Here is a 27,478-nt window from a genome sequence, read left to right as displayed (position 1 = left end):
TGGAGCCCAATGCGTGCATAGTACTGCAGTCTGCTGGAAGAGGTACACGGATTGTTCACTAACTCAGGGGTGCTGGAAAGCAGTAGATCACGCAAAAACAAAGTTCAGTGCAAGCTGACAATAAAGTTGTATCGTATCGTATGATTCGTATCACAATATGACGTAAATTCCCCATTAATTGTCAATGGGAATTTGATGCTTGTGTAAGACGAAAATCTACACTAATAGCTGAATATAGGAGGGGCTAGCGTCCCTCAAAAATATCCTTTTTGGCATCTGCCACTTGAAGTGACGATATGCACACGGCTGCCATCTTGCCAGCAAGGTGCTAACTAGGTGCTAAACTACATTGACCACTTCATTTCGGCCATTTGAAAATAGCCGATCTACAAGCTCACAATGTGTCGCGATGGCACATTCTGCATATGAGTACTTTATCCTTTTGGCATTGCAGGATTGATGCTTTGACGTGTGAGTAATCTTCTCACCATTGTTTCTCCATGTCAAGGAGTCAAGGACACTCAAATTGATTTGGCCGCGGATTTGTGCCAGAAGAGAAGATTTGTGTTCCCTGTTGGCCTATCGGTCTGCGTTTGATTTCCCATGCCGGAGACCTGGGTTCAAATCTCGGGTGTTACGTATGCAAGCACATATGTGTATGTGCACGTGCAGTGCACACACACACACACACACACACACACACACACACACACACACACACACACACACACACACACACACACTTTTTTCTGTCTACACCAGATCTCTTTGGTAGCCGATCTAGTGGTTTATATAATTTACATTAGCAAAAGTAGCAGATTGACAAGCTCACAGTGTGTCGCTTTGCGCCGTGTTTAAAGCTTGTAGATCTGGTACTTTCTGGTATGCTTTTCTGCGACACTGCAGTATGATCAAGTACAGTAGGCCAGTAGGGTGTTGATTTGCGAAAATACAAACCAAAAAAACCCCACAAAAAGTTGAATGTGGACATAAGAGGTTTCTGCCACGACAGAGACTAAATCAGGCCTTCCTGTTGCAATGAGAGACGTCCTCTGAGGTTCCCTCCGGTATAGCTCCCAATTATCACATTATGACTACGAGAGTGTGAGGGTGAAAAAAAACCCCAAAAAGCTGGCCCATTAGTCTTTCACCTCCATTCACCTCTTTATCACCATCCGGCCAGGCTTTGCACCTCTTGTTAAATAAGCTTAATGGATCTGCTGTGCCATCAGATTTTAAGCAAAGACTAACTCACAATTAAGGGAATAAGTCCTTGGGGCCTAAAAGATTGCATAGTGGGCATGCATATTTTATATCCTTCCAGTCGCGCTCTTTCTCTCTCTCTCTATCTCTCTCTCTCTCTCTCTCTCTCTCTCTCTCTCTCTCTCTCTGTCTGTCTATATCTTCTCTCAAACTGTCCCTGTTTATCACAGTCTCTTACTCTCGGGGTCAGTGAGTGGAGTAGCATTTTATTTTTACAAACAACACAAGCGCCTGAAAGCGCCTCGAAATGTTACTCTTTTGCATTACCTGTATGAATGCAAGGCTAATAATGAGCAGAGGATGAACCAACGTCGCAACGTCTCGTTACTGCTTTCACGGCACCTTGTTACTTGCACGCAGACACAATCCAATAACAAGTTTATTGAGTACCCGTTATCAATAAGCTTTGGGCTTATCAAGCCTGTTATCGAGCATAGCGTCCCATGACATCATGTTTAAACAATCAAGACATGTAATCACACAGGTCTACAAGTGCATTGATACCTGTCAAACAGCGTTATCCGGGTAGAGAAAATTATGCTTTTCAAGTGACAGTACGCATATTAACCAGTTAACAGTTTCTTTAATATAATTGTATCTGTAAAAAGGTCAATTGCCTTCGGTCTGTACTGTATTTGAAGTCCCCTAGTAAGAGATACTGGTTCTGTTCAGAATGTATTGTCTCCCGTCAAAATAATATAAAATGCTCAATAGTGGGCTCGATAAGAACCCGGGCTCGAGAAGCCTGATCGATAAGGTGCTTGTTATCGATAAAAATTAATGAGCTCAATCCCTGTCTTAGGTACTGTGTTTTCGCGCGCCTTCCCAAAATTCTGGCTTTCCACAAAGCGCTCACATCTGCACAGAGGGACAGAAAAGATGCCCAGCAATTATGCAGCCTCCAATAAAATAAATAAATAAATACCACCATACCTGCACCTCAAAAAGGCCCTTTGTCGTTTATTTTTCTTTCTTTTTTTTTCTCGTCTCTCGGTGGGAGCATGAATAATTCAGTGAGAGGGGGGGGGGATTTGGCGTACAGGCGTTTAGCAGGACCACACCATCTGTTTCCCCGCCTATACTAGGGGCCTGTGGGGACTCCTCTTGGGCGATGCCAACACGGCTCCCGGGCGCTCTGCTCTGCGCCAGGGCGGACCGACCTCCTGTGCCACGGCAGACGCAGGGGATAATGAAGCCCTGTGTCTGGCCGGCGGAATGCAAACATCTCCATGGAGAGTTTTGATGGGGTAACGTTGACACTCGGGCAAGGTGTAGAGGGGGGGGGGGGGGGGGTGAAACGAAACGAAAGCCCTGCAGCAGGTATCTATAAGCTCATTAGTCGACTCTATCTCCCCCGCCTGATTTGGGAGAGCTTCAGAGTGTGGCCAAGTTAAAAAAAGAACAATTGCGTGTGTAGGGGTAAAGTTTAGGTCTGGCATTCAATTCAAATTACTTTTGATACAGGATAATCTATATGTAAACTGCTGGAGATACCAAAGCAAAGACATGACTTAAAATGTAGTACTCCGACCCCAGTTAGCTAATTTTTGTGTGCCTGCTCACTTATACATGCACGTGCAAGTACGTGCGGGAGCATTATTTATTTTGTTCACCAGTTGGTACGGCATGACAATCTGATCATCCTAGATACTAATAGGCCCTATTTAAACTTCCCACACAACTTATTTTTTATTGCTATGACGTCATAGACTGTTAACCGCAGTTAACTTCCTCACACTCCAAAGGTTCAACGTTTACCAAAAAAGGTCCAAATGCCCATTCCTAGTCGGAACCCTGTCTACACAAGCTTGTGCAGTTGATCGGCAGTTCTTATTATTTTTTGTACGAAACACGTCTGTAAATCTGAGATTAATTTCCCCATTAGATCATGTTCTTGTTCTGTTTCTTCAATGACACGGCAAGCTCACATTCATCAAAAGCGTTGATTAATTTAGGTGAGATGGCAAAGGGACAGGGAAGAGGGGCTTTGGATTCAGACCTATGCCAGGAGGATTCAGACTGGATTTAGCCACATTTCCGAAACAAGCCTTTATTTTATTCTTTCCTTTTCTATATTTCATGTTCTTATTATATTACATTGATTATTACCGCTGTTACTTTCTTGTTATATTTTATTGATGTCTGCTGCCCACTCCAACATTTTGCTGCTTGTGTACAACATTGTTTATATGTCAGTGGTGCTCAAACGTTTTCACGTCAACGACCCCCAAATTGTTTGGCCGCCGACACCAATTTCAAAATATGTTGTTCCAGGGAGCTCCAGAAGCAAATATTTGAACTAAAATGTTCACTTATTCAAAGAGTTACACAACTTTTAACTTTTTCTAAAAAGATAGCAGATCTACAAGTTCGTAGCGTGGCACGAGGTGACGTGCTGTGAGCTTGTAGATCTCTGTTTAAAGTGGTTCAAATCTAATTATGACACAGATGCTTTCCCGGTCTAAAATAGGGTAAATAGCCATTTTCCCAGATGGTACACTGACTTGAGACTTGAGGTCTTCATTATAAATCCAGTGGTGGTTTCTGTGGCCTGAAGTTTGAGCCGTTCTAAACCGACAGCTGGACTCAATCAGTGGAATAAACGCCATTTGGGTCTTTTGGACCCGATGCTTCTTGTTGCCGCATGATTGTCTCAGACCCTCTGCCGTGGACTTACACGCTTTATAATGTAATAAGTCTCACTAATGCTGGCTTCTATGCTTCTATGCATTTGTGTATAAACAGCGTCAGAAGTACTTTAATCAGCGGGGATACCAAATACTGTGTGGCGGGAATCTTTCTTGGTGGTATTGATACAGACATATTGACAACTAAACTTCCATGCTGACTGACACAAACTGATGCATAGTTTTATTTTACTGGAACTAGGAAGACCACACATACAGAGCGAAAGAGACAATTCCAGACATATTAACACATGATGTGACACATGCTTACTATGCATTGATTGATTGATTGATTGATTGATTGATTGATTGATTGATTGAAGTATTAACATTTCAAGCACAACTCAATAATACAAAAAACTGTTAACTGTGAGTGGACGACCCAATAAAGCACTACACTTGTTTACAAGAGGGTCCACCTTGTTCAATTCATCATCATTTCTTATGATGAATTTGTTATGAGCATATACCGTTAGGATCAGTGCTGGACAAAGTACAAGTAAAGTATTCAAACAAAGTACACATTACGAAATGTTCAAAAATAGTGCAAATACAGATTCAAATAGTGGTTAATTCATACAATTATTTTTTAATGACAGATTTCTTCACTTTCTGAAAATAGCTGATCTACAAGCTTGTAGTGAGCTTGTCTGACTGTTGCTACGTTCTGGTTTACCTGGGATCCTTGTTGAGGCACTAGTCTCTCTGACATTATATCATGTAATTACCCTGCTTAGTCACTCTGGATGAGAGTGTTTGCTAAGGGGGCAAAGTGGCACAGTTGGTACCGCTGTCGCCTCACAGCTAGAAGGTGCTGGGTTTGATTTGCATGCTCTCACCGTGTCCCCTAGGGTAGGTATCCTCACAAAAAACATGCACAAACATGGTCTCAAAACTGACTACCCCGGTCAGCCAGGGGTAGTCAGATGTAGTCAACATCAAACTAGGTTCAAACTAGCCACCGGCCTACTTGGGAACGATGCAACTTGGGAACCGAATGATATACGTTGTCATAGCACCCATTTTAACTGTCAGCCGGTGTCCCACATGGAGATCTGTGTATGTGCCTGTGTGACTGTGAAGAGCCTGACCAGAGTCTTTTGTGGTCGTTCTGGAGAACCGTGCGTCCGACCGACTCGATACCTGGCACTGCACTCCCTGTGAGGGTGTGGAACGTGTGTGTCGAATGTGAAGTCGGTGGGGCAAACTGTTCTCGAGTTAAATGCATTACAACCGTACACACGGAGACACGCAGAGACATGGCGCATTTATAGTAGGATAACACTTCTCAATGCCAATGCACGTACCATTATACAATGTACAGTATTATAGCATATGCATTATCATTTTAATTAAATGGTTAAGAACACAGTTTATCTATATTATACATCAAAGTAAAATACATTTCTTGATCCCTTTGTGAAAGAGAGCATATACAGTACCTGCTATTGTATTTCCATTGTGTCTATGAAAATAGAGCATCAATCATCGTGAGCCAGGTTGTATAGACAATCCTGACGTGACACTTGTGTCTTCCAGACGAGGACGCGTCCAACGTCCAGATCATGTGTGCTTGGTGCCAGAAGGTCGGGGTCAAGCGCTACTCGCTGAGCATGGGCAGCGAACTCAAGAGCTTCTGCAGCGAGAAGTGTTTCGCCGCCTGCCGCAGGGCCTATTTCAAGAGAAACAAGGTAAGTCGCCGCCCTCACCCTTCTTCCCCCTATCATCAGTGGGTCCGAGTCGAGTAAAACACAGGGCATCAAAATCACACAAAACAAAACAAAGAAGCTCTACGATGTCACTCCTCGTCGTCACACATATTGTATTATTCTTTCACCTTAATTGAGGTAAAGGGAGCTATCGTCATGCAGCTGTTGGCCAGCAGAGCCTCGTCCCTTATTGTGGCTTTGGCTGTTATTTCCCTGAGTCTGAGTCAACAGCTCCATATTTTGAAGTGCTCTTCTTCTAACCGAGGTCTGTGCGAAAGCTCGTCATGAACACACACTTGAATGCCACAGTCAGCCCCCTCCGTGGCTTTACTGGCTTATCTTATGGCTTGAACACGTTTAGTGCGTTCAAGCACATTTAACCTGGAAGCCACAAAACAGTCATGGTTTTAACAATGTACACTTTCGGTGACCAATCTCAAAATGCGTCAGTGTCTGACGGAATGACAGAAGGCAGTCATGATTGAAGTTGTCAACTGTGTTCTTATTTCGTCCATGATGAACAGTGAACAAATAAAACAATCTGTTTTCTCTCTTATACCAAAGCTTGGATATGTAAGGAATTACAATGTGAGTATGGATGTGTTTTAATCTCCTTCCTTTGTTTGTCCTAAAATCAGTTTCTTCATCCAAACATAATCACTTTTTTTAGCGCACTTGTTAGTGGAGAGGGAATGAGATCAAAGGTGCACATGTGTCTGTTCATTTTGAATCAAGTGATATCCAGTTTATTTTACTTTGCTGACACCTTTTTTTTTCCCAGCATGAGAATCAGGCTGAGCCTTGTGCCTGCTGTGCTGTCCCGTCGCACCATGTTTGTTCACCATTTTCGACCTCAGTATTTGTAGATGTTCACCTTTCTCGCAGGGCCTGTGGATTGGGGGCGCACTTTATAACCCATAAAAACCGGAAAAGCATCTGTGTCATTTTTAGATTTGAGCTATATGGCAACGCAGGTTTTTCGGAAAACTCTTTAAAACGTGTAAGATAAAGTCAAAGAAGTATGTAACTGAATCTCATAAGCTACACAATGTTAGATTGGCTAGGTCGATACCGTGTGGCTGACCATTGGCTAGGTGGATACCATGTGGCTGACCATTGGCTAGGTTGATACCATGTGGCTGACCGTTGGCTAGGTTGATACCATGTGGCTGACCATTGGCTAGGTTGATACCATGTGGCTGACCATTGGCTAGGTTGATACCATGTGGCTGACCATTGGCTAGGTTGATACCATGTGGCTGACCATTCGGAGCAGGGGTTCTCGTTCTCATCCTTCCCAGGCCGCGACTCCCCAAAAAGAATAATATTTGAACTTTGAGGCCTATTGTGAGCTTGTAGATCAGCTATTTTCACATGTTTTGCCTCTTTCTCATATTATTTGACAATTTGGCCAATGTTTGACCAGTTTTTATAATAGTTTGTTGATTACTTTTGATACAGTTATGGGGCTCTATCGTATCCCATGCCTCACCCGCAAGCATTAAACACTTGAATACGTGAATTACGCATTTAGCATAAGTGCAGAGGCTGTGTTGGTCACGGAGTGGATGACAGATAGTCAGATAATAGACAAACAAAACAACCCTCTGTATCTAATATAAATGTAGTCCAAGGCAGCACGCGTTGCTCTTCCATAAGGCTCACTCCAGGGCATAATGGATTATGGCACCTGGCACACTGATTGGTATAAGATTCATAACACCCAAACCACAACTATCCATAATGTAATTGGTGTTTTAAGGATTTAGGCGATGGCATAAGATAGCCAAGTTAACGGGGGAACGCCTCTTACACAATACTAAATCCCCAAATAAGGAAAAAGTGTCCCTGACGCAAGATAGAGCCCATAGTCTTTTTCCCCCCTTAAATTGTTACTTAACTGTCATCTGGGACCACCCCAAAATCATGCGGGACCCCTGGGGGTCCCGACCCAGAGGTTGAGAACCACTGATTCTGAGAAATGGGTCATCAAAGCAGAGTGAATGCAACATAAGCAACTCGTATAGGATTTCATCAAAACGGAAACATTTAAAGCTAATATCCCAAATCAATCTGAATTCGTTTATAAAACTCTATGGGATGGCTAGAAACCATATTTGTAGCCCCAATGACAACAATGAAAACTAGCTTTTTGTCTAACTACAGCACATTAACAGTACAATGTTTATTCATGCAAAAAGGCGAATCGGAGATAGGCGAGAGTGCTTATCCCCACCAGCGTTGGTTGCCTATCCAGGGCTGTGTAATCTAAAAACGCTTTATGAAAAACTTCACATTTTTGAGTGGTGCAACCACTCCCTTACGGAGCTATGTGTGTGGCTGGCTGGCTGGCCGCCTGCCTGGCTGCCTGCCTGGGTGCCTGGGTGAGTATGAGCACGAAAATAGCATGGTTGTTTTTAACCACTTGTGCGCAACCTAACACAAACACACACGCACATATTAAAGCGCAAATAACATGCATTTTAAAACTGCTTTTAATATTTAATATCATATTGTTTATGTCCCTCAAAATTATTTCTAATGGTTTGAGCCTCAATCACCACTCTGATATAACCAGTCCTTGTCATTTCTTTCTGGACTTTGAAAGCGGTTTTAGCTGCAGTACCACAATGTCCTGAGGTGGTGGGGGTGCTGATATGCAGATTATTTATTAATTGAGTCATTATAATACTGATGCTAGATAAAACCAGGCTCGTTTCCATTCCATGCCAGCTTAATAAAACATCTTTTGAGGGGGCGCCTTTCCGAAATGACCAGATCAGTGGCCTTGTGGTTAGAGTTCTGGACTCCAGGAAGAATAGCCACGCTTTTGCAAGTGCTAATAGGGATCCGTAGTAAAGTAAAGTAAAGAGTGTCCGCCCTGAGACTGGGAGGTCGGGGTTCAATCCCCGGCTGGGTCATACCAAAGACTCTAAAATTGGGACCCAATGCCTCCCTGCTTGGCACTCAGCATCAAGGGTTGGATTGGGGGTAAATCCCTGTGACATACTAGCGTCATGTCCAAGGGGTGTACTTGTACATCAAGCTGCCTCACACTACAGAAACAGGAGATAGGCTCCTGCCCTACGGCCCTCATGGCTCTGCAATGCTACTTACTACTTTTCAAAATGACCTCATAGGCCAGCCAAGTCTATGGACGTTTAATGTTTGTTTAGGGCAGGCATTGGCAGGCATTCTCAACGTTTCTGACTGGGGATCCCCCGGAAATGCTTTGGCCACGTCTCGCGATGTCTGGCGATCCCCAGGTTGAGAAGAGAACCCCTGGTTTAGGGCATTAAATGACAACGTAAGGCCCAAAACGCACCAATGATTCGGCATGCAACTCCTTGCAACCAAACGGTTGTGAGTAGTTGCATGCAACAATTATAATATTATCCCCAATGGCAGTTGAAGGAGTTGCCTTGGGGTGACATGTCCTTCAAACAGTTTTGTTGCAAGTATAGTAGCAAGGTGTTATATTGTGGCGGTTTGGGCCTCATCTGGCTGATATAAATACTGCCCCTCACTTCACATCAACACTATTCATTAACATTACTGCAGTGCAGAGTTGATGTGTAGTGATTTGTATGAGTTTTGGCCAAAACCTGTAGGATTAGTATCTAAAAATGTCTTTTGAAGAAAATGCTAGTTAACTCTAAAAATCAGACCCGTCTGAACCGAGTGGTGCTGTAGTGTGTGTGTGTGTGTGTGTGTGTGTGTGTGTGTGTGTGTGTGTGTGTGTGTGTGTGTGTGTGTGTGTGTGTGTGTGTGTGTGTGTGTGTGTGTGCGCGTGCGTGCGTGTACGTGTGTGTATTAGGTTGCGCAACAGTGACACTTGGTGGTGAAAACATGCTATTCCCAGGCAGGGACACACATTGCTGTGCATTGGAGACACACACACACACACAGGGGCGAGAACATAATCTCCATCCCTGGCCTTGGGACTCACGGCATTGACACACAGGAGAACATTCCCACTGATACCTTTTTAAGTAAACCATTTTTTGTACTTTTTTCCGCCACTGCCAACAAGCATGAAATCCAGTCATTTTGGAATAGAGCTGCCATGAATACAGTCAGTGATACCGTAGTAGGCCATTGCATAATGCAATTGTTGGGACACAAACAGTCTATTTCCATGTCTCCGGTGACCTCCAGATTGTGGCATTTGTTGGTTTCAGACATGAGGCCTCATAAATATGCATTCAGATGGGTCATTTTGGATGTGCCCGCCTGTTCAACTGATGCTTTCCAAGGTGACTTGGGGCATGCTGGGAAGTGTGGGGGGGAGGGGTGGAAATAAAGATATGTCATTGTCACAAAGCAATTGTCACAAACACCTTTATGCGCTCTAACACATGGCATATTTCCCTAATGTGTGTCACTATCAAAGAAAAATCTTCTGATTTGGGTTGATTTGTACCCATATTGCCCCTATAGTTGATACCAGTAAGACGCCCTGAGGGCGAGAAGCGACCTCGCCCTAAAAAGTGAGGTCGCGCTGAAACAACAGAGCTTCTTAATTCGGTTGAGAAGCAGGAGTTAAACTATTAATTAATCTTGTATCAGTGAGGTCAGATGTAGAGTTGCTGGCCGGCTCATACATGCAGATATAGTACATGTATGGCTATCTGGGGTTTGATGAGGTCAGTGCTGTGATCTTCATATATGGAGATCCAGGTGATGATAGTCAGCTCCACATTCATTCATTTGCAAGTGTGACTCGCGTCGCGGCAACCACACTGGTTATCATGAGATAACAGTATGGCCATATATTGACATTCTCATATGGGCTTAATATTGATGACATCAAAATAGTAACAAAATCTGTATAAAAGTTGTATTGTAGATCTGCTATTTTCAAAAGATACATCAGATGTACACGGCCAGATATATATGAATTTGGAAGCACCGCGCTAACAGGCTATAGCGCTCTGCGCTATACACACCTGATCCCCGGGCAGGAAACACACACGCATATGTATAATTATAAAGCATCCCGAAAGCGTTTGCGAGCGGCGAACGCACAGGAAAAAGGCCCTTCGTCTGCCACGCCAGGGCAGCTCAGATTCTATTATTTTGTCTGGCGCTCGCACATTCATGCAGGCCATTTGTGTAAGCGATACCCGCATGTTTCTTTTCTCATGCACCCACAAGGTTGGCCACAACAACAGGGCCTCCAAGGCTTCTCTTTGGTTGCTTTGCTTTGCTTTGCTATGCGAGAGAGAGAGAGAGAGAGAGAGAGAGAGAGAGAGAGAAAATTGTCATGGCTGGGGAGAAAGACGAAAAAAAGCGTATCTCATGTCTGTGTGCGTTGGATAGGAGAGAAGTGATGTGGGGGTGGTGGGAATGAGGTAGGAGCGGGGGGGGGGGGGGGGGGGGTAAGCAAAGTCACTGGTATTGTGTTGCATGAAATATACTCAGTTGCTTCATCCGTGCAACCCAATCCCCTCCTATGGTGACTAGCAATTGGGCATTTGGGGAGGGGGGGGGGGGGGGGACTGTGTGTGTGTGTGTGTGTGTGTGTGTGTGTGTGTGTGTGTGTGTGTGTGTGTGTGTGTGTGTGTGTGTGTGTGTGTGTGTGTGTGTGTGTGTGTGTGTGTGTGTGTGTGTGTGTGTGTGTGTGTGTGTGTGTGTGTGTGTTTGTGGGGCGGGGGGGATTGGGGGCGGTGATACTTTTCTTCCATCTCCTCTGCATAGAGCCTGATTTATACTTAGTGGTAGGATGGTGTCCCGTGCCCGAAAATAGTCCGATGTACAAGCTCACAACGTACTCGCAGGGCGACGCGCTGTGAGCTCGTAGTTCGCGGCTATTTTTCACTGAAAAAATCATCTCACAGTGAAACGAAATGTACTTATTGTACTTATATGTTATTTGTACTTTTGAACACTTACAGTACTTAACTTTGGAAAGCAAACTTCATTGTAGTTGAGTTACATTTGAGCAGGAGTATCAATACTTTGATTCGAGTGCTGCAGGGTTGAATACTATGTCTACTATGAGCAGCGTGTGCGACTTATGTAGATCGGCTATTTTTCAGGGGTAGGACACGTTGCACATGGCGAGGTATAAATGCAGGCTTGACTCCTCACTCGTTGTGTGTGTGCGTGTGTGTGTGTGCGTGTGAGTGAGCGCGTGTGCACGTCGTGTTCATGTGTAGGGCAAATGATGATTAATGATCAGACCAGTGTTGGACTTGGATCAGTCACTTATTTGGCTGTTTATTAGAGGGTTTAAGCTTGTGTGGAAGGTATCAGTTTATGCCTGGTGTCCAGTCACACCTGATTTGTACCTTGCCGCACAATGGTGTCGTTCGTCAAAAATAGCAGAAGCACTGTCTGCGACACTGTCGCAGACAAAGAATAAGATCAGGCCTAAGATCAGGCCTTATTCTGTCATCTCCCACTGCCCCCATAACCACCCCCACCCCCCCCCCCCCCCCCCCACCCCCCCCCCCCACACACACACACACACACACTTCTGGGATCGGCACATTGATTGTGTATTTATTTTGAGATGCGTCTCTATGCCGCCTGCGTTTCTCCACCGGTTTGAGTTGCAAAGCGAGTCTTAATTTGAAATGTAACCCAGTAACAGGCGAAGAAAAAACAAATCTGTCCACCCCTGGAAGATCATTTACACCAGTGGTTCCCAAAATGGGGTCCGGGGACCCCTTGGGGTCCTTGAGGTAGTTCCAGGGGGTCCCCAGCTAAATGATGATTTGGATCCAAATGGACGCTTGTAAATATCAGGCAGAAACCTCTTTTTGTGTATATTTTTCCGTAAACGAATGCCCCACTTGGAGGGTGTTTCAGCGGTGAAGTACCTGCCCACCACTATGGAGGTTGTGGGGTTCAAATCCACCGTGGTGCATCCGGCTTTGTCGAGTGTCTATTATATACGAACACAATGGGCTCTGAGTTCGGGGTTGGGAAGCAAGGCGTAATCTGCACGTAATCCTACGGGCTGGGGGTGGCATATGTCAGCGGGGAGTGTTGAGCGGGAGGAGTATAACGAAGTCCCTAGTACTCCTACTACGTCCTCCCGGTGGGGGCTCCTCACTCACTGGCAGGTGAGCCAGTATAGTAGGATACAACATGCAGAAATGTGTGTGGGGTGGGATCTATTGGCACGACGATTAAACTGGGGAGGAAAAAGTGGGTAAAAAAACTAAAAAGCTAAGAAAAATATTATTATTATTTGGGATACAGTTATGTGCAATATTTTTTTACTCTTAACTAATTTTGTACTGAGGTCGATAAAAAAATTGCTTCTAAATCCTAACATTTTTCACAAACGTTCGCTCTGAAAGAATATATATATATATTCAAAGATTTGCGGCCCCTTTTTCACAACTTTCACAAAATAGCAGACCTACAAGCTTGTAGCGTGCCACTTAAAACACCAAAAGGGGTTTCCGCCCAAAATGGATTAACAGCCCTAATTTACACAACTGCACTTTCCATTATCTTCCAAGACGGCCATAGTGGCAGGCTACAGTTTCTTTATTAATGATCTTACAGGTTACAATCTTACTTTCCGTGGCTTTCGGGTGGTTTCCCTGGTTCACCATCATTCTCCGGCAGATTTCTGGGAGGAGAGACGTGAAGATTATGTGCGGTGGATTTTCCCTTCTCTCACTGGCCAGGTTTGAAGCGTTTCAGTGGTACGTCTTTCCTTTTTGCCTCCCCAATTCACACCAGGCATGAGAGGGTGCTTATAGGACATTGAGCAAAGCCCAAACGAAGTGACAAGGTCACATAATCGCACGCACGCACACACACGCACACACACGCACACACACGCACACTCACGCACCCCAATGCCAATCTACAAGATCACAAGCACATTTCCTTCTGAACATAACACACTGTACATACTGTACATACAGACAGGCGCTTCCAACGTGGCATAAACAGTATTTTATTAGAGTGGATTAAACGGGGTCTGGACGGAGACTACAGCTGGATTAGTGCAGTTCGGTCGGTCGGTCGGTCGGTCGGTGCCTGCCGCAGTGTAAGAGCTTTTCTGTTTGGCACTGGGTGTAAGGAGTACAGCATGGGATGGAATCCCCCCAGGGAGACCGCCTGCAGGCGCTGTCTTTCCCCGGGAGCTGCCTCCAGGCGAGAGGAGGGCAGAGTGCCTCTTCATGTCAACACAGAAATGTCACTTCCACCTCACACGCGTGCGCACCTGCACTCACACAAACACACGCAATCACAGTCGCACATACACACACACACACACAGTCGCACACACACACACACACACACACACACACACACATGCGTCTTCACTACACACACGCACACGCACACACACACACACACACACACACACACACACACACACACACACACACACACACACACATATATGCGTCTTCACTACACATCTTGAAGATTATCTTCACTAATCACTACACATACGCACATGCATGTACACACGCACACACACCCTTGTGGCTGTGATTTGCATAGTTAAACCCTCAGTGTTGGTATAATTCCTCCATTTGTAACTCTGAGCATGTACAAAACCTAACCACATGGACCCAAGTGTCCATTTTAATACTCAGGAATGTACAGGGTACAGCACCTCACACACACACACACACACACACACACACACACCCACCCGTGTGGCTGTGATTTGCCCTTCCCTATATCCATAGTAAAATCCTCAGCTTTAATTCACCTATTTGCTTCTCTGAGCGTGCACGAATGTAACCAAATGGACCCTGTATGTTTTTACACCGATTTTACAGAGTACACTATGCGTCTTTGTGCGTGTGTGTGTGTGTGTGTGTGTGTGTGTGTGTGTGTGTGTGTGTGTGTGTGTGTGTGTGTGTGTGTGTGTGTGTGTGTGTGTGTGTGTGTGTGTGTGTGTGTGTGTGTGTGTGTGTGTGTGTGTGTGTGTGTGTGTGTGTGTGTGTGTGCGTGTGTGTGTGTGTCTGCATGTGCGTGCGCAACTGTGTGTGTGCTTGTGTTGGTACAGTAGCTCAGTGGAATCCTTCAGGCTTGCTTGACACAGCTGCAGGGCATGGAGGAAGGTGATTAGCTCATAGCTGCCAGCCATTCCAACTCAAATACGAGAGAGAGAGAGAGAGAGAGAGAGAGAGAGAGAGAGAGAGAGGGAGGAGAACTACAAACTACTCCAAACTAAGAGGAAGTCTAGCGCCCAGGATAGATAGATAGATAATTGACTTTTTTTTGTAGCTTTAAAAGTAGAAACCTGATCCTCACTGCAGAAATATGCAGCAGGACGTTTTCTGCGGATAGTGCCAGTTACACCTTAATTCCAGAACGCGGGAGGGACTACGTAGATCAGTGGTTCTCAAAGTGGGGTCCGGGGACCCCCAGGGGTCCTTGAGGGGGTTCCAGGGGGTCCCCAGCTAAATTATATTTTGGAACCAAATGGACCCTTATGGGTCTGTAACTCTGAGATTGTACACCAAATGGGTTCCATTTGTACACTCTCAGAGTTAAATTAACATTGATTTTACAATATAAATTGAGGGTCCCAGAGATGGAAATGCCATTAAATGGGGGTTCTGTAGACTAATATGCATGTCAAACTGGGGGGTCCTTGAAATAAAACGGGTTGAGAATCACTGCTAGAGCCGTGAAAATCTGTTAAGGGGGTCCCTGGCATTAACTCTTCAAATGGGGGGGGGGGGGGGGGGGTCCGCGGGCTAATTAGTGTCAATATTGGGGTCCTTGACATGAAGTTTGGGAACCACTGATGACACAGATCTCTTGGCTGTTTGGCCGCGTGTCGTCTTTCACCCGTCAGCATCTTTGTCAGGGAGGCAGCCCTGTTGGCAGGTGACGGCCATGCCACACCTGGGCACACGCGTGAGCCCAGATGGAGGCTAGCGCAGCGACAGCTGGCATGTCACCCCCTCGGGACTCCAGCGTGAGTGAGTCGCCACAGGGCCACCGAAGCGCCGGTGAGGCCATTGGAACGTCAGCTCCAGAGTAGCCTCGGAAACCCCAGACGTTTAATTTCTGCACTGCTCTTTGTGTTTTATTACATCCATATCTATCGGTATTTATCATCAATCAATCAATCAATCAATAAGATCAATCATAATTGAATATCTTCTAGGTCAGGGGGTCTTCAGCAGGGGGTCCACGGACCCCTGGGGGGGAGGGATCTTTGTGTGATAGGGACTTAGATTTTTATATATCCATTAACAACTGAACCCTAGAATCTTTGGGGTGAATATTAGTAAAAATTGCCACTGACTGTACAAGCTCATAGAGCATGCAGGTCGGCTATTTACGACGAAGAGGTTTGGTGTACAGGCGAAAAAAGAGCAGAACAAGTACAAGGTAAAATGTCTGAAATCACACATTTAACATGAATCCAGTGTGTTTGAGTGTGTGTATATATGTGTGTGCGTGTCGTGCGTGTGTGTGTGCGTGCGTGTGTGTGGGCACTGTGTGTGGGTGGTCCCTGCTTCATCTCTCTCTCAGCTAAGGGTCCTTGGCCTGAAAAAAACTCTTGACTATGATTAGATCCAGTTGCCACCCAGCCGGCCGGCTCTTTGTGGAGGACTTCCAGTTAACAATAATTATTGCTAATTGACTTAATGGCTGAACTCATTCTGCTGCAGAGTCCTTTATTCCCCGTACCGACTGACAGAGAGAGAGAGATGGACGGATCGATCATTCTAGCCTATCTGTCTTTGTCTGTCTGTCTGCCTCAGATCTCTTCATCATCGTGTGTGCATGTGTTTTATACGCTCGCTTCAGTGTCTTGTGTGCCTCGTGTCGTGTCCACAGTAGCCAACAGCTCATTAGCGCTATATGTAAATGAACTGGCAGAGGGCCAGAGGGTCACAACACAAATTGGAGAAAGAATAATGACACAATGGCTTGTCTTTGTTTGTGTGCGTGCGTGCGTGCGAGTGCGCCCACAGTGCATGTGTGTGACATTTTTGTGTGTGTTCACACCCCTGCCAAGATGCATACTTTAAGTCTAAAATGTGTGAGTGTCGTAGAATGGGTTTGTGTGACCGTATTGTTCGTGTGCCTTGGAGGATAAGGGTGTGTGTGTGTGTGTGTGTGTGTGTGTGTGTGTGTGTGTGTGTGTGTGTGTGTGTGTGTGTGTGTGTGTGTGTGTGTGTGTGTGTGTGTGTGTGTGTGTGAGAGTGTGACAAATCAATCAAAATCAAATGACTTCTCTAGTAGTTCTGGAGGGAAAAAAAGTACTCACATTTTTTACTTAAAATGTATCAATACTGCAATGATTCGAATCTGGTTCAGCATTCATTTATGATATATTTTCTCTATTATTAAGGTCAGTTTGCATTGGGGGCGTTGCAGGGGTCGCGAGACATGGCCAAAGCATTTGTTTCTTGAAGGACTGTCACTAGGTGCTCCACACTGAACCAGACTGCTGGGAAACTTAATGTGACCGTAGTGTTTTATTATTAAGTTGTTTAATGAAGGAGGTGACAGCTTTTGACTCATTTCCTCTTTAAAATGAAAAGTTATAACAAAAATAACAAAAAAACATCACATGGAAGCCATGGATGCACCTGGGATGTATCCTCAGTGAGGTGTCCCAAGGTCATCGGGGGTTTCGGGTCTCTCGAACATCATACCCCTCACTCAGGTGACCCAGCCGGGGTGATCAAGTCCCGACTTACGTCCCAGTAGCTACCCTCGACCCTCGATCAGTCGACCAGGGCCACACAATCGGAACCAGATTCTGGCGTGTGGAAGGACTAGGCTCTGTGGGTTGGCTCCTGTCCGGGCCCTCCTACGTCTCACCAGGTCCACTCCTGCTCCTCACCAGGCCAGGACCTGTGCGTTGCAACCAGACTCCCAGCACCAGGCACTTCATTCAGGAGTGGTGGATTATACTGGCCCTCCTAAAGGCCTCACCGAGGGTTTTTTGGGCTTCCTCCCCACGGAGGACACAGGCTGGGGCGCTAACTAACCCATACTGCTCACCCGGGAGCCGTCTACATTCCGGCTGTCACCGTCTCTCCAGTGGTCACCAGACTATACCTGGTTGTCACATAGTCTATTCCTATGAGTCACTATAAATTGAATAATACTATAATAATACTCTACTGTAGCATCCCTATTCTGGGGCAAACGTTCAGTGAAAATTGACGATCTTCTACAGGCTCACAAACCGTGTCGCAACATGGCGTTTGTGAGCTTGTAGACCAGCTATTTTTGAAGAGATTTATGTTGAGGGAAAAACAGAGGGGGCCCTACTATAGCCCGCTTGGGGACTGTGGTCAATGAATATCGTTTTTGTTGGGTAGATCATTCATGATTGAATAATGTTTTTTTTTTACAACAGTATTATACCAAACATGCAGTTTACACAGAAATCTGTAGATTTAAACCGATTCTAAATGTATTTTATTTCAAAGAATGAAGTTATCAGGGGCTGCACTTTACGTGTCATATTAACGTGATGGATACCATGTACGACGTGCACACGCACAGAACACGCATGCACACAAAAAAAAGCACACACACACACATACGAAGAGATTTGCAATCTGGCCCACACGACAAATACCCAATGCATGTCCATCATCCCGTTGCATGTTGATCATTTTTCCTTTTGCTTTCATCATCACTTTCATTTTCTGAGTTTGTTGTTGTTTCTGTCATCTGTTTAATTTTTTGTCCATTCGTAAAAAGAAGCCATTATCTCTCCCCCCCCCCCCCCCCCCCCCTCCCCTCCCCCAGGCGAGAGACGAAGATGCCTCGGTGTGAAATTACCCCAGCACATCAACTTTACACAGGACCCGCCCAGGGTTGTCTTCAAGACAAACAGCGATGTACTTGTAAGGACACTGACATAACCATTTAACACCAGCATCTAGAGCTTATAGTTTATTGTTTTGTAGGCTCTGTGCGGACAGCAGCCATGTCTGGAAAGAAAATAATTGGGCCTCTTCCTTTGCTTCCTTCACAGGTCTTACCATTTATACTAATAAGCACTATGCACACAGAATAACTCCTCCTACTTCCTAGTTCCTTCACAGGTGTTGCCGATGATGCTAATGAAGGCTCTGTTCCATTCTGGTCAAACAGAGTCACGATGCTTACTGGAAACACTCTGCTACACCAGTGGGTCTCAAAGTGTCTTTGAGTGTGTTCCAAATAAATGACCCATTACGCGGGTGTAACACTCAGAGTTATGGGGGTCCTTGAAATCAAAACGTTTGAGGACCACTGTACACTAAAGGGAACAGAGTCTTCATTAGTATCATCAGGTAACACCTGTGAAGGAAGTAGGGAAGTTATTCTGTATACTTAGAGCCTATTGCATAGACATGAGGTTAGACGCCGCCTTCGGCTCTGTGGCATCTGATCTCAGCGCCATTCACAGAAGGGGACGTTCGGCAGGCCAATCAGAGGCAATGCAAACGTTCGTTTTCTCATGCCAATAAAGCTCCTTTGAATTGAATTGATAAGTCCCGGAAAAGACACGCTGTGATTGGCCAGTAGTCACTTTGAGTGGCAAGGTGCCTTCCACACTTCCGCTTGACTTGATCTTACCAATGGGCTCTATGCACACACGCCATTTTGGAAGAACTTGGGCCCCTTCCCTACCACTGATACTATAATGAAGGCTCTGTTCCATTCTGGTCAAACAGAGTCAGGGTGCTGCACCTGTGCGTGTTGGCTCACTGGAAACACTCTGCCAGGCGCGTTGGACTGGGGGGAAAAGTGGGACACACTTACTAGGGCCCCAGGGTGTGGGGGGCCTCAAAAGCCTAGATTACACATAAACACCCAAAACAATGTGTTTGGGGACCCACAGTAATTCCTTTTCCGAGGGCCCAGAATTTGGTGCTACACTCCTGCACTCTGCTACACCGGTGGGTCTCAAAGTGCAGCAAGAGTGAAATGGAAATAGCGGCCGAATGCCGCGTAATGGTCTGGGAATCTGGTGGAGCTTAATTTCCATCTACCGCGCATGAAGCCCAAGTGGGCTTACACCCTTATTCTGTGTGCATAGAGACCATTGTACTAATTGAGGCTCTGTTCCATTTAGCGTAACTCTTCCCAAATGGTCGCTTAATGCCGGGTCCATTTGGTTTCATTATTTTGTACACTCTAAGAGTTACACGCCTAAGGGGCGCCATTTGAAACCCCCTCAAGGAACCGTGAAGGAACTACTGAGACACACTGGAGTGTCTCTGCACTGTTTGACTAGGATGGAACGGAAGCCTCAATTAGTATAAAAAAGAAGTAAGGAAGCGGCCCGATTTCTTTCCAACATGGCTGCTGTGCATAGAGCCTAATTGGTGGAACACATCTAACACCACTCTGCCCATGACTTATTTATGTGATCAGATCATTTGATTGATTGTTTTTCCATATTTATTTTATTTTTAGTTAGATTTGTTTTCATCATGCCTTTTCTCATTCCTATTTTGCATCATATTCAATCATGCGGTCGACTTGGGTCTTTTGGCTTTATCGGTTCATAATCATTGGCCAATTTTCAACCACTCATGATGACTCATGATCCTGGGGTGCATGTGTGTTTTGTTTGTTATTGTTTTAATTATATTTCTCATGAGCTTTCTTTGAATTTGACATTGTTTGTGTGGCATATACGTACGTGCATAGATACATGCGCGAGTGCATTCATTTATGTTTGTGTTTCAAATTAATTCTGTAGAGTATAGACTATTCTTCACAACAATAACAGAGCCAAATACTTTGCTGTTGTGTGCAGACGTTGTCCAAAGCGTTACTTTTCAGGAGATGGATATAAGAACCTGTGTATGGATCCTACTGTACGTAGTTATCATTCAGTCACAAGCTGTTGGTGTTAATGCTTTTCATGTGTTCACTATTTATAAAACCCACAGATAGACCTATAACCGCTTGCACTTTCACAGCAGACCTTCAAGCTGCAACGTGTTGTAGAGCGGCTATAATTTGCTACTTTCGTGTCACGTTGTAGTAAATGATGTAAGTAAGGAATTCATTTATGAAAATAAAAGAGAGAAAAAAACATACAATATGGAGATACAAGGTTTCCAGCAGATATCTTAAAATCCGTGTGAATAACGAGGCCTAAACACTCGAGCGTGGATTACACGACATCTTACATCTGTGTGAATAAACGAGGCATAGTGGAGCGCAGGCCAAATGTGTCCCGAGTGGGAAATAAATGCACAGTAAACCTTATTGATCCCTGTGGATTACTGAATCATACACTCTAAACCTTATTGGGCCCCTGTGGATTACTGTGGGTAAATCGCACACATCTAGCAGACAATTACAGGGTTGCCAAATTAGTCGTACAGCGGACCCCATAGTCTAGGACACAGGTATAGCCTGGGATCATACATACCACTTTCGTTTTTTTTTATGACCTGGTCTGGAACCCACAAACATCATCGCTTGTATATCTGTTCTTTTTTTTTCTTCCTTTATTACCCAGGGTATAGTAGCTGAGCACACGTGCTCATTTTAAGCAATGCCCTGCACATAGAAACACACAGACAAGACACACTCATAAAACCTGGGAGCTGACCAGTACAACCACAGTCTCTTATACTGTTGGCCACTAAGCAGCTCCACTGGAGCAGTTGGGGGTTCAGTGCCCTTGCTCAAGGGTATTTCAGCTGTGTTCTCTAAGACTAGTAGTCTAGAGAACTGGACTTGAGTCATTGGGTCACAACTGTACTTTTCTTCCGTCTACACCTAAATGTCTTTGCCAAAAACAAAACAAAAAAACAATCTGCTACAAGCTCAAATGTCAGACTACTGTACGCAACGCTTGTGAGCTTGTAGATCTGCTCTTTTTGGCTATGTATATTGTATATGGACACTGGTTGCTGTGCTTTAGTATATATATATTTAGTGAATGACTGAACGAACAAACAAACAAACAAATTAATTAATGATATTTTTATTTTTGTGTCATGCCACCATTTTGGCCCAAAAGATCCTTCTCGTCGGTATTACAGCCTGCCTATACATAACGTACCAGATGTCTGTACATGCAGTACACGTGACTCTTTTGCATGTTACACAGTCATCCTTCTTCTTGACCAGGCAGCCGGCCTTTTCCAAGAAATTAAGAAATGGTCCTATTGTAAAAGAAGTTTCTCTGAGTCATCATCATCATGTTTTTTTAGGAGTCCGCCTGATAAGAGTCATAGAATGAGCAATACATTAGAGAAAATGCATTTAAATTTCGAACTTCTTTGAGGTCACCCAAGGACGTGTGTTCAAATCAACCCAAGGCTCCTTGCAGTCTCTCTCTCTCGATCGATCTCTCTCTCTCTCTCTCTCTCTCTCTCTCTCTCTCTCTCTCTCTCATCTCTCTCCTCTCTCTCCTCTCTCTCATTATAAAAAAATAATGCGGAATGCCTAAAGAAATATCTAAAAATAATAATAATTGGCCCAGCAGAAGAAGTTGTATCGTGTGTAGTATATTTGGCTGTCAGGCAGAAACCTTGTATCTCCACATTTCTATTAAGAGAAGAACAAATTGTAAGTGAATGCCCTACTTTGTCGTACTACACAAAACTGTATTGTAGATCTGCCATCTTAAAATGTTCTTTAAGTGAAAGTGTCAAGTGTGTGTTTTATAGATATTGAACCAATGAAAAATATACCAACAAGAGCTTTTGACTAAATGATAACTCCATTGGAACACCTATCCTGAAAAAGTAACCGTTTCAGCAGTGTTGCTTTTGTTGACTAAGACTAAAAGATTAAGGTTTTAAGTAAATAGTACTATAAAGACTATATATTGTGTTATTCAAAAGTCTTAGTCTTAATGCAATGTTAATTAGCCAGAATAGATTTAGTCACTGATCGTGTGTTATTCAATAGACTAATAAGATATACATATGTATATTATAAGACTAAATCAATAATTTCTGACGAAATCAACACAGCGTTTCAGAGATATGAGGTTTCCACCTGACCTCATGAATTAAAATGACATCATGATCCTGTTAGTGCCATGATCCCCCCCCCCCCCCCCCCCCCAGTATTATATCGTGCATGGTGTATAGCTTTTAGCAAAGGTTAATGATGACAAACTAAAATTGTGACATTTCCAAGCACCACTGTTTTGCTAACTGTATCAATATCATAATAATGGCAAGGAGAAGCACAGTAGTTGCACTTTTCATCCAGTTTTTTTGTCACTAGCTGTTAGCAGCCCCTGTTTAAAAAAAAAAGAAACGCATCATGCCTATACCGAAAATAAAGCATGCAAGACTGTCCTCTTAGTGAACTTTACACAGCTTAGAACGCTCTCCTTCCTTTCCCAGTGGCTGCCGTCCCAGAAATACTGCTGTTTTAATCCTGGCTATAACATGGTGGATTAAAGCCAATTGTTTTATACACTTTGTCGTACAGCGCGGATGCTCGCCTGAAAATGATTTTACAGGCAGCAGTGGTTCTCAAACTTTCTCATGTCAAGACACCCCCAAATTGATATGTACAGTATTTGGCCGTGGACCTCCATCAAAAAGCAAAGATTTTAGTTCACTTAAAAAAATAATAGATAGGCCTATGATGTATTATGTATTCAAAGATTTGCACAAATGTTCACGCCTTGAGCATTGAGCAACCATTGAGTAGCCATTGAATGGCCAGTTTTGAAAAGCCAAAATCTAACAGCCAAACTATATTACAATGATTGTGACACTATATTAACTTATTTCCCCCAGGGACCCCTGGGCTCCGCGGACCCCACTTTGAGAGCCAACTATTTACATGCTCACACAACGCCTCGCAAACACAACGCTTTGTGAGCTCGTAGATTGGCTGTTTGACATAGTGTACAATTCATATAGTGCTTTTCTTCGTACACAAAGTCTCTTTACGAAACGGAACAAATAAAAGAAACAACTCTATTAAGAGTAAACTTAGTTAAAAGGCTAAAAACTAAGCAAAGAACGACATAAAAACATAAAATAAAGCCAGAAACGGGGGTTAGAAATAATTAGGCGGGGAATGCGAGTCTGAAGATGTGGGTTTTTCTGAGGGAGGCTTTGAACACCTCAGGTCCTCCGTTTGTATAGACTACCCTCTGCAGTCTGCAGGCACTCCCCCCAAAAAGCATCTTCCTCCTCTACAACCTGTTGGAATGTCTACCACCTCTTCATCCTCAGCGCTCCGAACGAAAAAACCATTAACCCCAGTGTGGCAGCATAATAAGCTCCTTTCAGCCCTCTCTCTCTCTATAAAACACCACAGGGGGTCTTCTGGGCATTCTCTCGCCGGCAAACGGTGACCTAGTTTCCCCTGCTGTGTGTGTGTGTGTGTGTGTGTGTGTGTGTGTGTGTGTGTGTGTGTGTGTGTGTGTGTATTATCGCTAGCATGCAAGGTACTTGTAGACAGTAAGTGGAGCGGTGTCATCTCTGTATGGTTCGGGAAGTGAGGCGAGAGAGAGAGAGTGGCAAGTGGGCCACGGGCCAGTGGCAAGTGGCCCCTAAGAGCCACGGGCCCCTAAGAGCCAAGGGCCCCTGGGCCACGGGCCCCTAAGAGCCAAGGGCCCCTAAGAGCCAAGGGCCCCTGGGCCACGGGCCCCTGAGAGCCAAGGGCCCCTGGGCCACAGGTCCAATGGCTAATTTGACCCTGCCCGGGTTAGATTCCCAGGCCCGTGTTTTTTTTGTCACTCCCAAACTCTCTCCCCATGTTAACTGTGTCTCCTCATTAATAAAGGCAGATAAATCCCCCTATATAAATAAATAACAACAACACCTGAACCCATCATGCCTATGCCGGTGGGAACATTTGCCCAAAATAGCGGATTTACAAGTTTGAGCTCATTGGCTATTTTTGGTGAATTAGTATTTGGTGCAGACAGAAGAAAGCAGACAAAGTGCAGTGAGTTGTAACTCAACCTCTGCGACCAGAGTGCGGTGTAAGCACTTCATGTCACTGCGGAAGATGATTGCACTCGCATAGGAGGCTCCGTAATTGTTGTGAAGGCGAACGGTTTAAAACCACACCACTGGGCTGCTGGTTCGTTGGCCGCTATGGAAATAAATGACCGTAATTAAATTCAACTGCAAACATCTGTGTGCAGGGAGACACAGAAAGAGAGCGGGAAAGAGACAGAGAGAGAGGGAGAGAAGCATAACTCCATTAGGGTAATGCACAGTGAAATTTTCACTCGCAGAGCAGAAAGTCGTTAAGTGCTCTCCATCTGTCTTCCCAAAGACGAGGGAAAAAATGTCTGGACATTTATTATTTAAAATACCCTGGGCCCAACAACCATCATCAAACTCAACTCTCGCTCCAGAGCACGTTTTTGGGGGACTTTTTACTCGTTGAATTGTCCACTGCTTAACGTTTAAACTGTTCGTCACCTGTGTGCTTCTCCGATCCCCCACTGCAGTTCGGGGTTTGAACCAAACGAGTCTCTTGTCCTGATTATTTCCTTTATTTGTTTATTTTACTTTTTTTTTGTTCTGCAATGAGCTGCAGCTGTATCGTCACGTGGTGTATTCCAAACATTCTGCGCTTTTAAGACAGACAAATGATTCATTTTCTCACAACGGGCATTTTTTCTAGATCATTGGTCCTTGGTCTTAAGCACTTTATCCATTTATACGTTGGCTATAAAATATCGAAAATGTTATCATTTAGATATATATTTTCTTACTTAAATCTTCTCTTCTGGGGGTCTCTGGCACAAAACATTTTCGGATGGCGGTCCTCCTCAGCCAAATACATATTTGGCTGGGGGGGTCCTTGCCTTGAAAAGGTTTGAGAACCACTGCTCTGGATTGTCTGAATGCTCCGACAGTGGAGGTTGATTCCACTCAGGAGACAGTGAAACCACTTTTTTTGTTTCTCGTAAATGAACACCCTACTTGATCGTACTACTACAGCGTCACACAAAAGCAACAACAATAGCAGATCCGCAAGCTGAAAACTCGAGCGGTAGATCTGCTACTTTTGCTGTTTTTTCTTTTTGAATCGTGAAAAGTAACAGTTTCCACCCGACAGAGACCATTTACTTTAGCATACTGTACTTTATCTTTTGGTTTCCAGACTTTCACTCCACTACGTCAAATATTGTACTTTTGACTCCACTACATTTCGAGAAAGGGGGGGGGGGGGGGGGGGGGAGGAAACTACATTATTATGAATTAACCACTTTCTGATGTTTTTACCATTGAGCTAATAGGGGATAAATGGATAAATGTCATCTTGACCATCAATTCGTGCCAGATCCTGTGTCTGTCTAGGTGAAATCTGACCTTTGACCCCGATCCAAACATCTCAATAGCAGAGCAGGTTTAGACAAAATTAAGTTTTATTCGTTTTAAGTATTTTTCAAAGCAAGTGCCCCACTACTTTAACTCGAGTACACATTTGACATTTGTCCAGGAGGAGTATCTATATTTTCACTCAGGGGCCGAGCTCTTTGGTCCGCCAGTCTGCGACCGCGAGTGTCCGCAAACAGGCACAGAGGGATGCCATTAGAATATACTGTCCGTTGCCAAATAAACCCGCAACACCAATAAACCTGCATGCAGCAGGATGCTTAAAGAGTTTATCCTCCCACCCCCCTTCCGGTTGTTGCATCCCTCAACTTATTAACATTCAGCAGGGGGGATTAAGGGTCCGCGTGATGGATGGATGTCGTTGAGGAGCCTGACAACTGATTAATGCCTTAATTATCTGCAGCGAGGACCTGACACTCCTCCAAGTGCTGACAGAGTGAGCTGTGTGTGGCCCGACGAGTACGGCGTGCTGTTCGGGTCTCGCCCACCGCTATCTGCTCCAGCAGGGTCACATTCGTTCCCTCTCTCCCTCCCTCCCTCTCTCCCTCCCCGAAGGGAAAAATACTTTTATTTTTTTCGTCCCCGAGGAGAGGATGTGTGATGTGTGTGTGTGTGTGTGTGTGTGTGTGAGAGAGAGAGTCTGGTGAAACAGGAACATGCTATAGGGGGCTCTGAGGGTGACTGAAAAGAAAAAAACGAAAGATTAAACATGCATATACACTTATTTTAAACACGAAGAGGACCTTTCACTCTACTGTACAATGGTCAAATCTTAACTCTACCACTTAAACCCTATATCGTCAGTGTCGGGTGGAAACCCCATTATGTACAAAACCCGTTCCCGTTTTTATTTATTATAACATTTGTGTGACACTCTTTTGTGATGAAGTAGGTCGTTCATTTACATAAAAAAAATTACATACAAACAATGAAACTTGGAGAATGCACTCCAGAATACACCGCTTTCTGCCCAACAGCGACCATATATATTCTTTGACCAGTGAGTGGTCTATACTTTGGTCCCCTCTTTTTGAGGGCTCCTATATACAGGTTTAACGTTTGTTTTTAGAACGCCATTGACAATGAAGGGAAAATGTACGTCATCTTGTCCCTACATCTAAACACAAACATTAAATGCGATTAACAATAAAGATAATTCAATTTAGTTTGTTTTGACACCGTTTGTTTTACATCATCATTACGTCACCTAATCATAGAGTTAGACTTTAATATATTAGCACCCCTCACTTCACACGGGTGTGATTTCTTTTTACCTCTACGCCAATTCTCTTCGACGAATTACAAAAGGGACACTAGGGTTCATGTGGTTAATGTGTTAATTAAGCACTTAAACCCTGTATGCTTCACCAAGTATAGACCTCGGTAGATTAAGTGTATAGAGGGTTTAAATGCTTAAGGAAACACATTTAGCTATTACAGCGCTGCCTGCCGTGACCGTTGTGGTTTGTTGTTAATATAATGTGCTCCCTTGCTCCAATGAAATGTTGATTAACATTAAAGGACCACTTCACCCATCTACAACCTATCTTCATAA

The 27,478-nt window shown here is 44.4% G+C and overlaps 1 protein-coding gene across 1 annotated transcript in view; it reads left to right on the top strand.

The window, feature by feature from the left end:
• sobpa (sine oculis binding protein homolog a) overlaps positions 1-27,478 on the top strand; it is a 54,524-nt gene that overhangs the window by 20,198 nt on the left and 6,848 nt on the right. Inside the window, 3 exon segments of the mRNA XM_080784139.1 lie at positions 5,490-5,641; positions 18,383-18,398; positions 18,401-18,480. Coding sequence (XP_080640265.1) covers positions 5,490-5,641; positions 18,383-18,398; positions 18,401-18,480 — 248 coding nt within the window.

The sequence above is a fragment of the Protomyctophum bolini genome, assembly GCF_963924005.1.
Source record: "Protomyctophum bolini genome assembly, chromosome: 15".
In the NCBI taxonomy this organism is placed as follows: Eukaryota; Metazoa; Chordata; class Actinopteri; order Myctophiformes; family Myctophidae; genus Protomyctophum; species Protomyctophum bolini.
The sequence above is the reverse complement of the archived record's forward strand: the minus strand, read 5'-3'. Positions and strand labels throughout refer to the sequence as shown.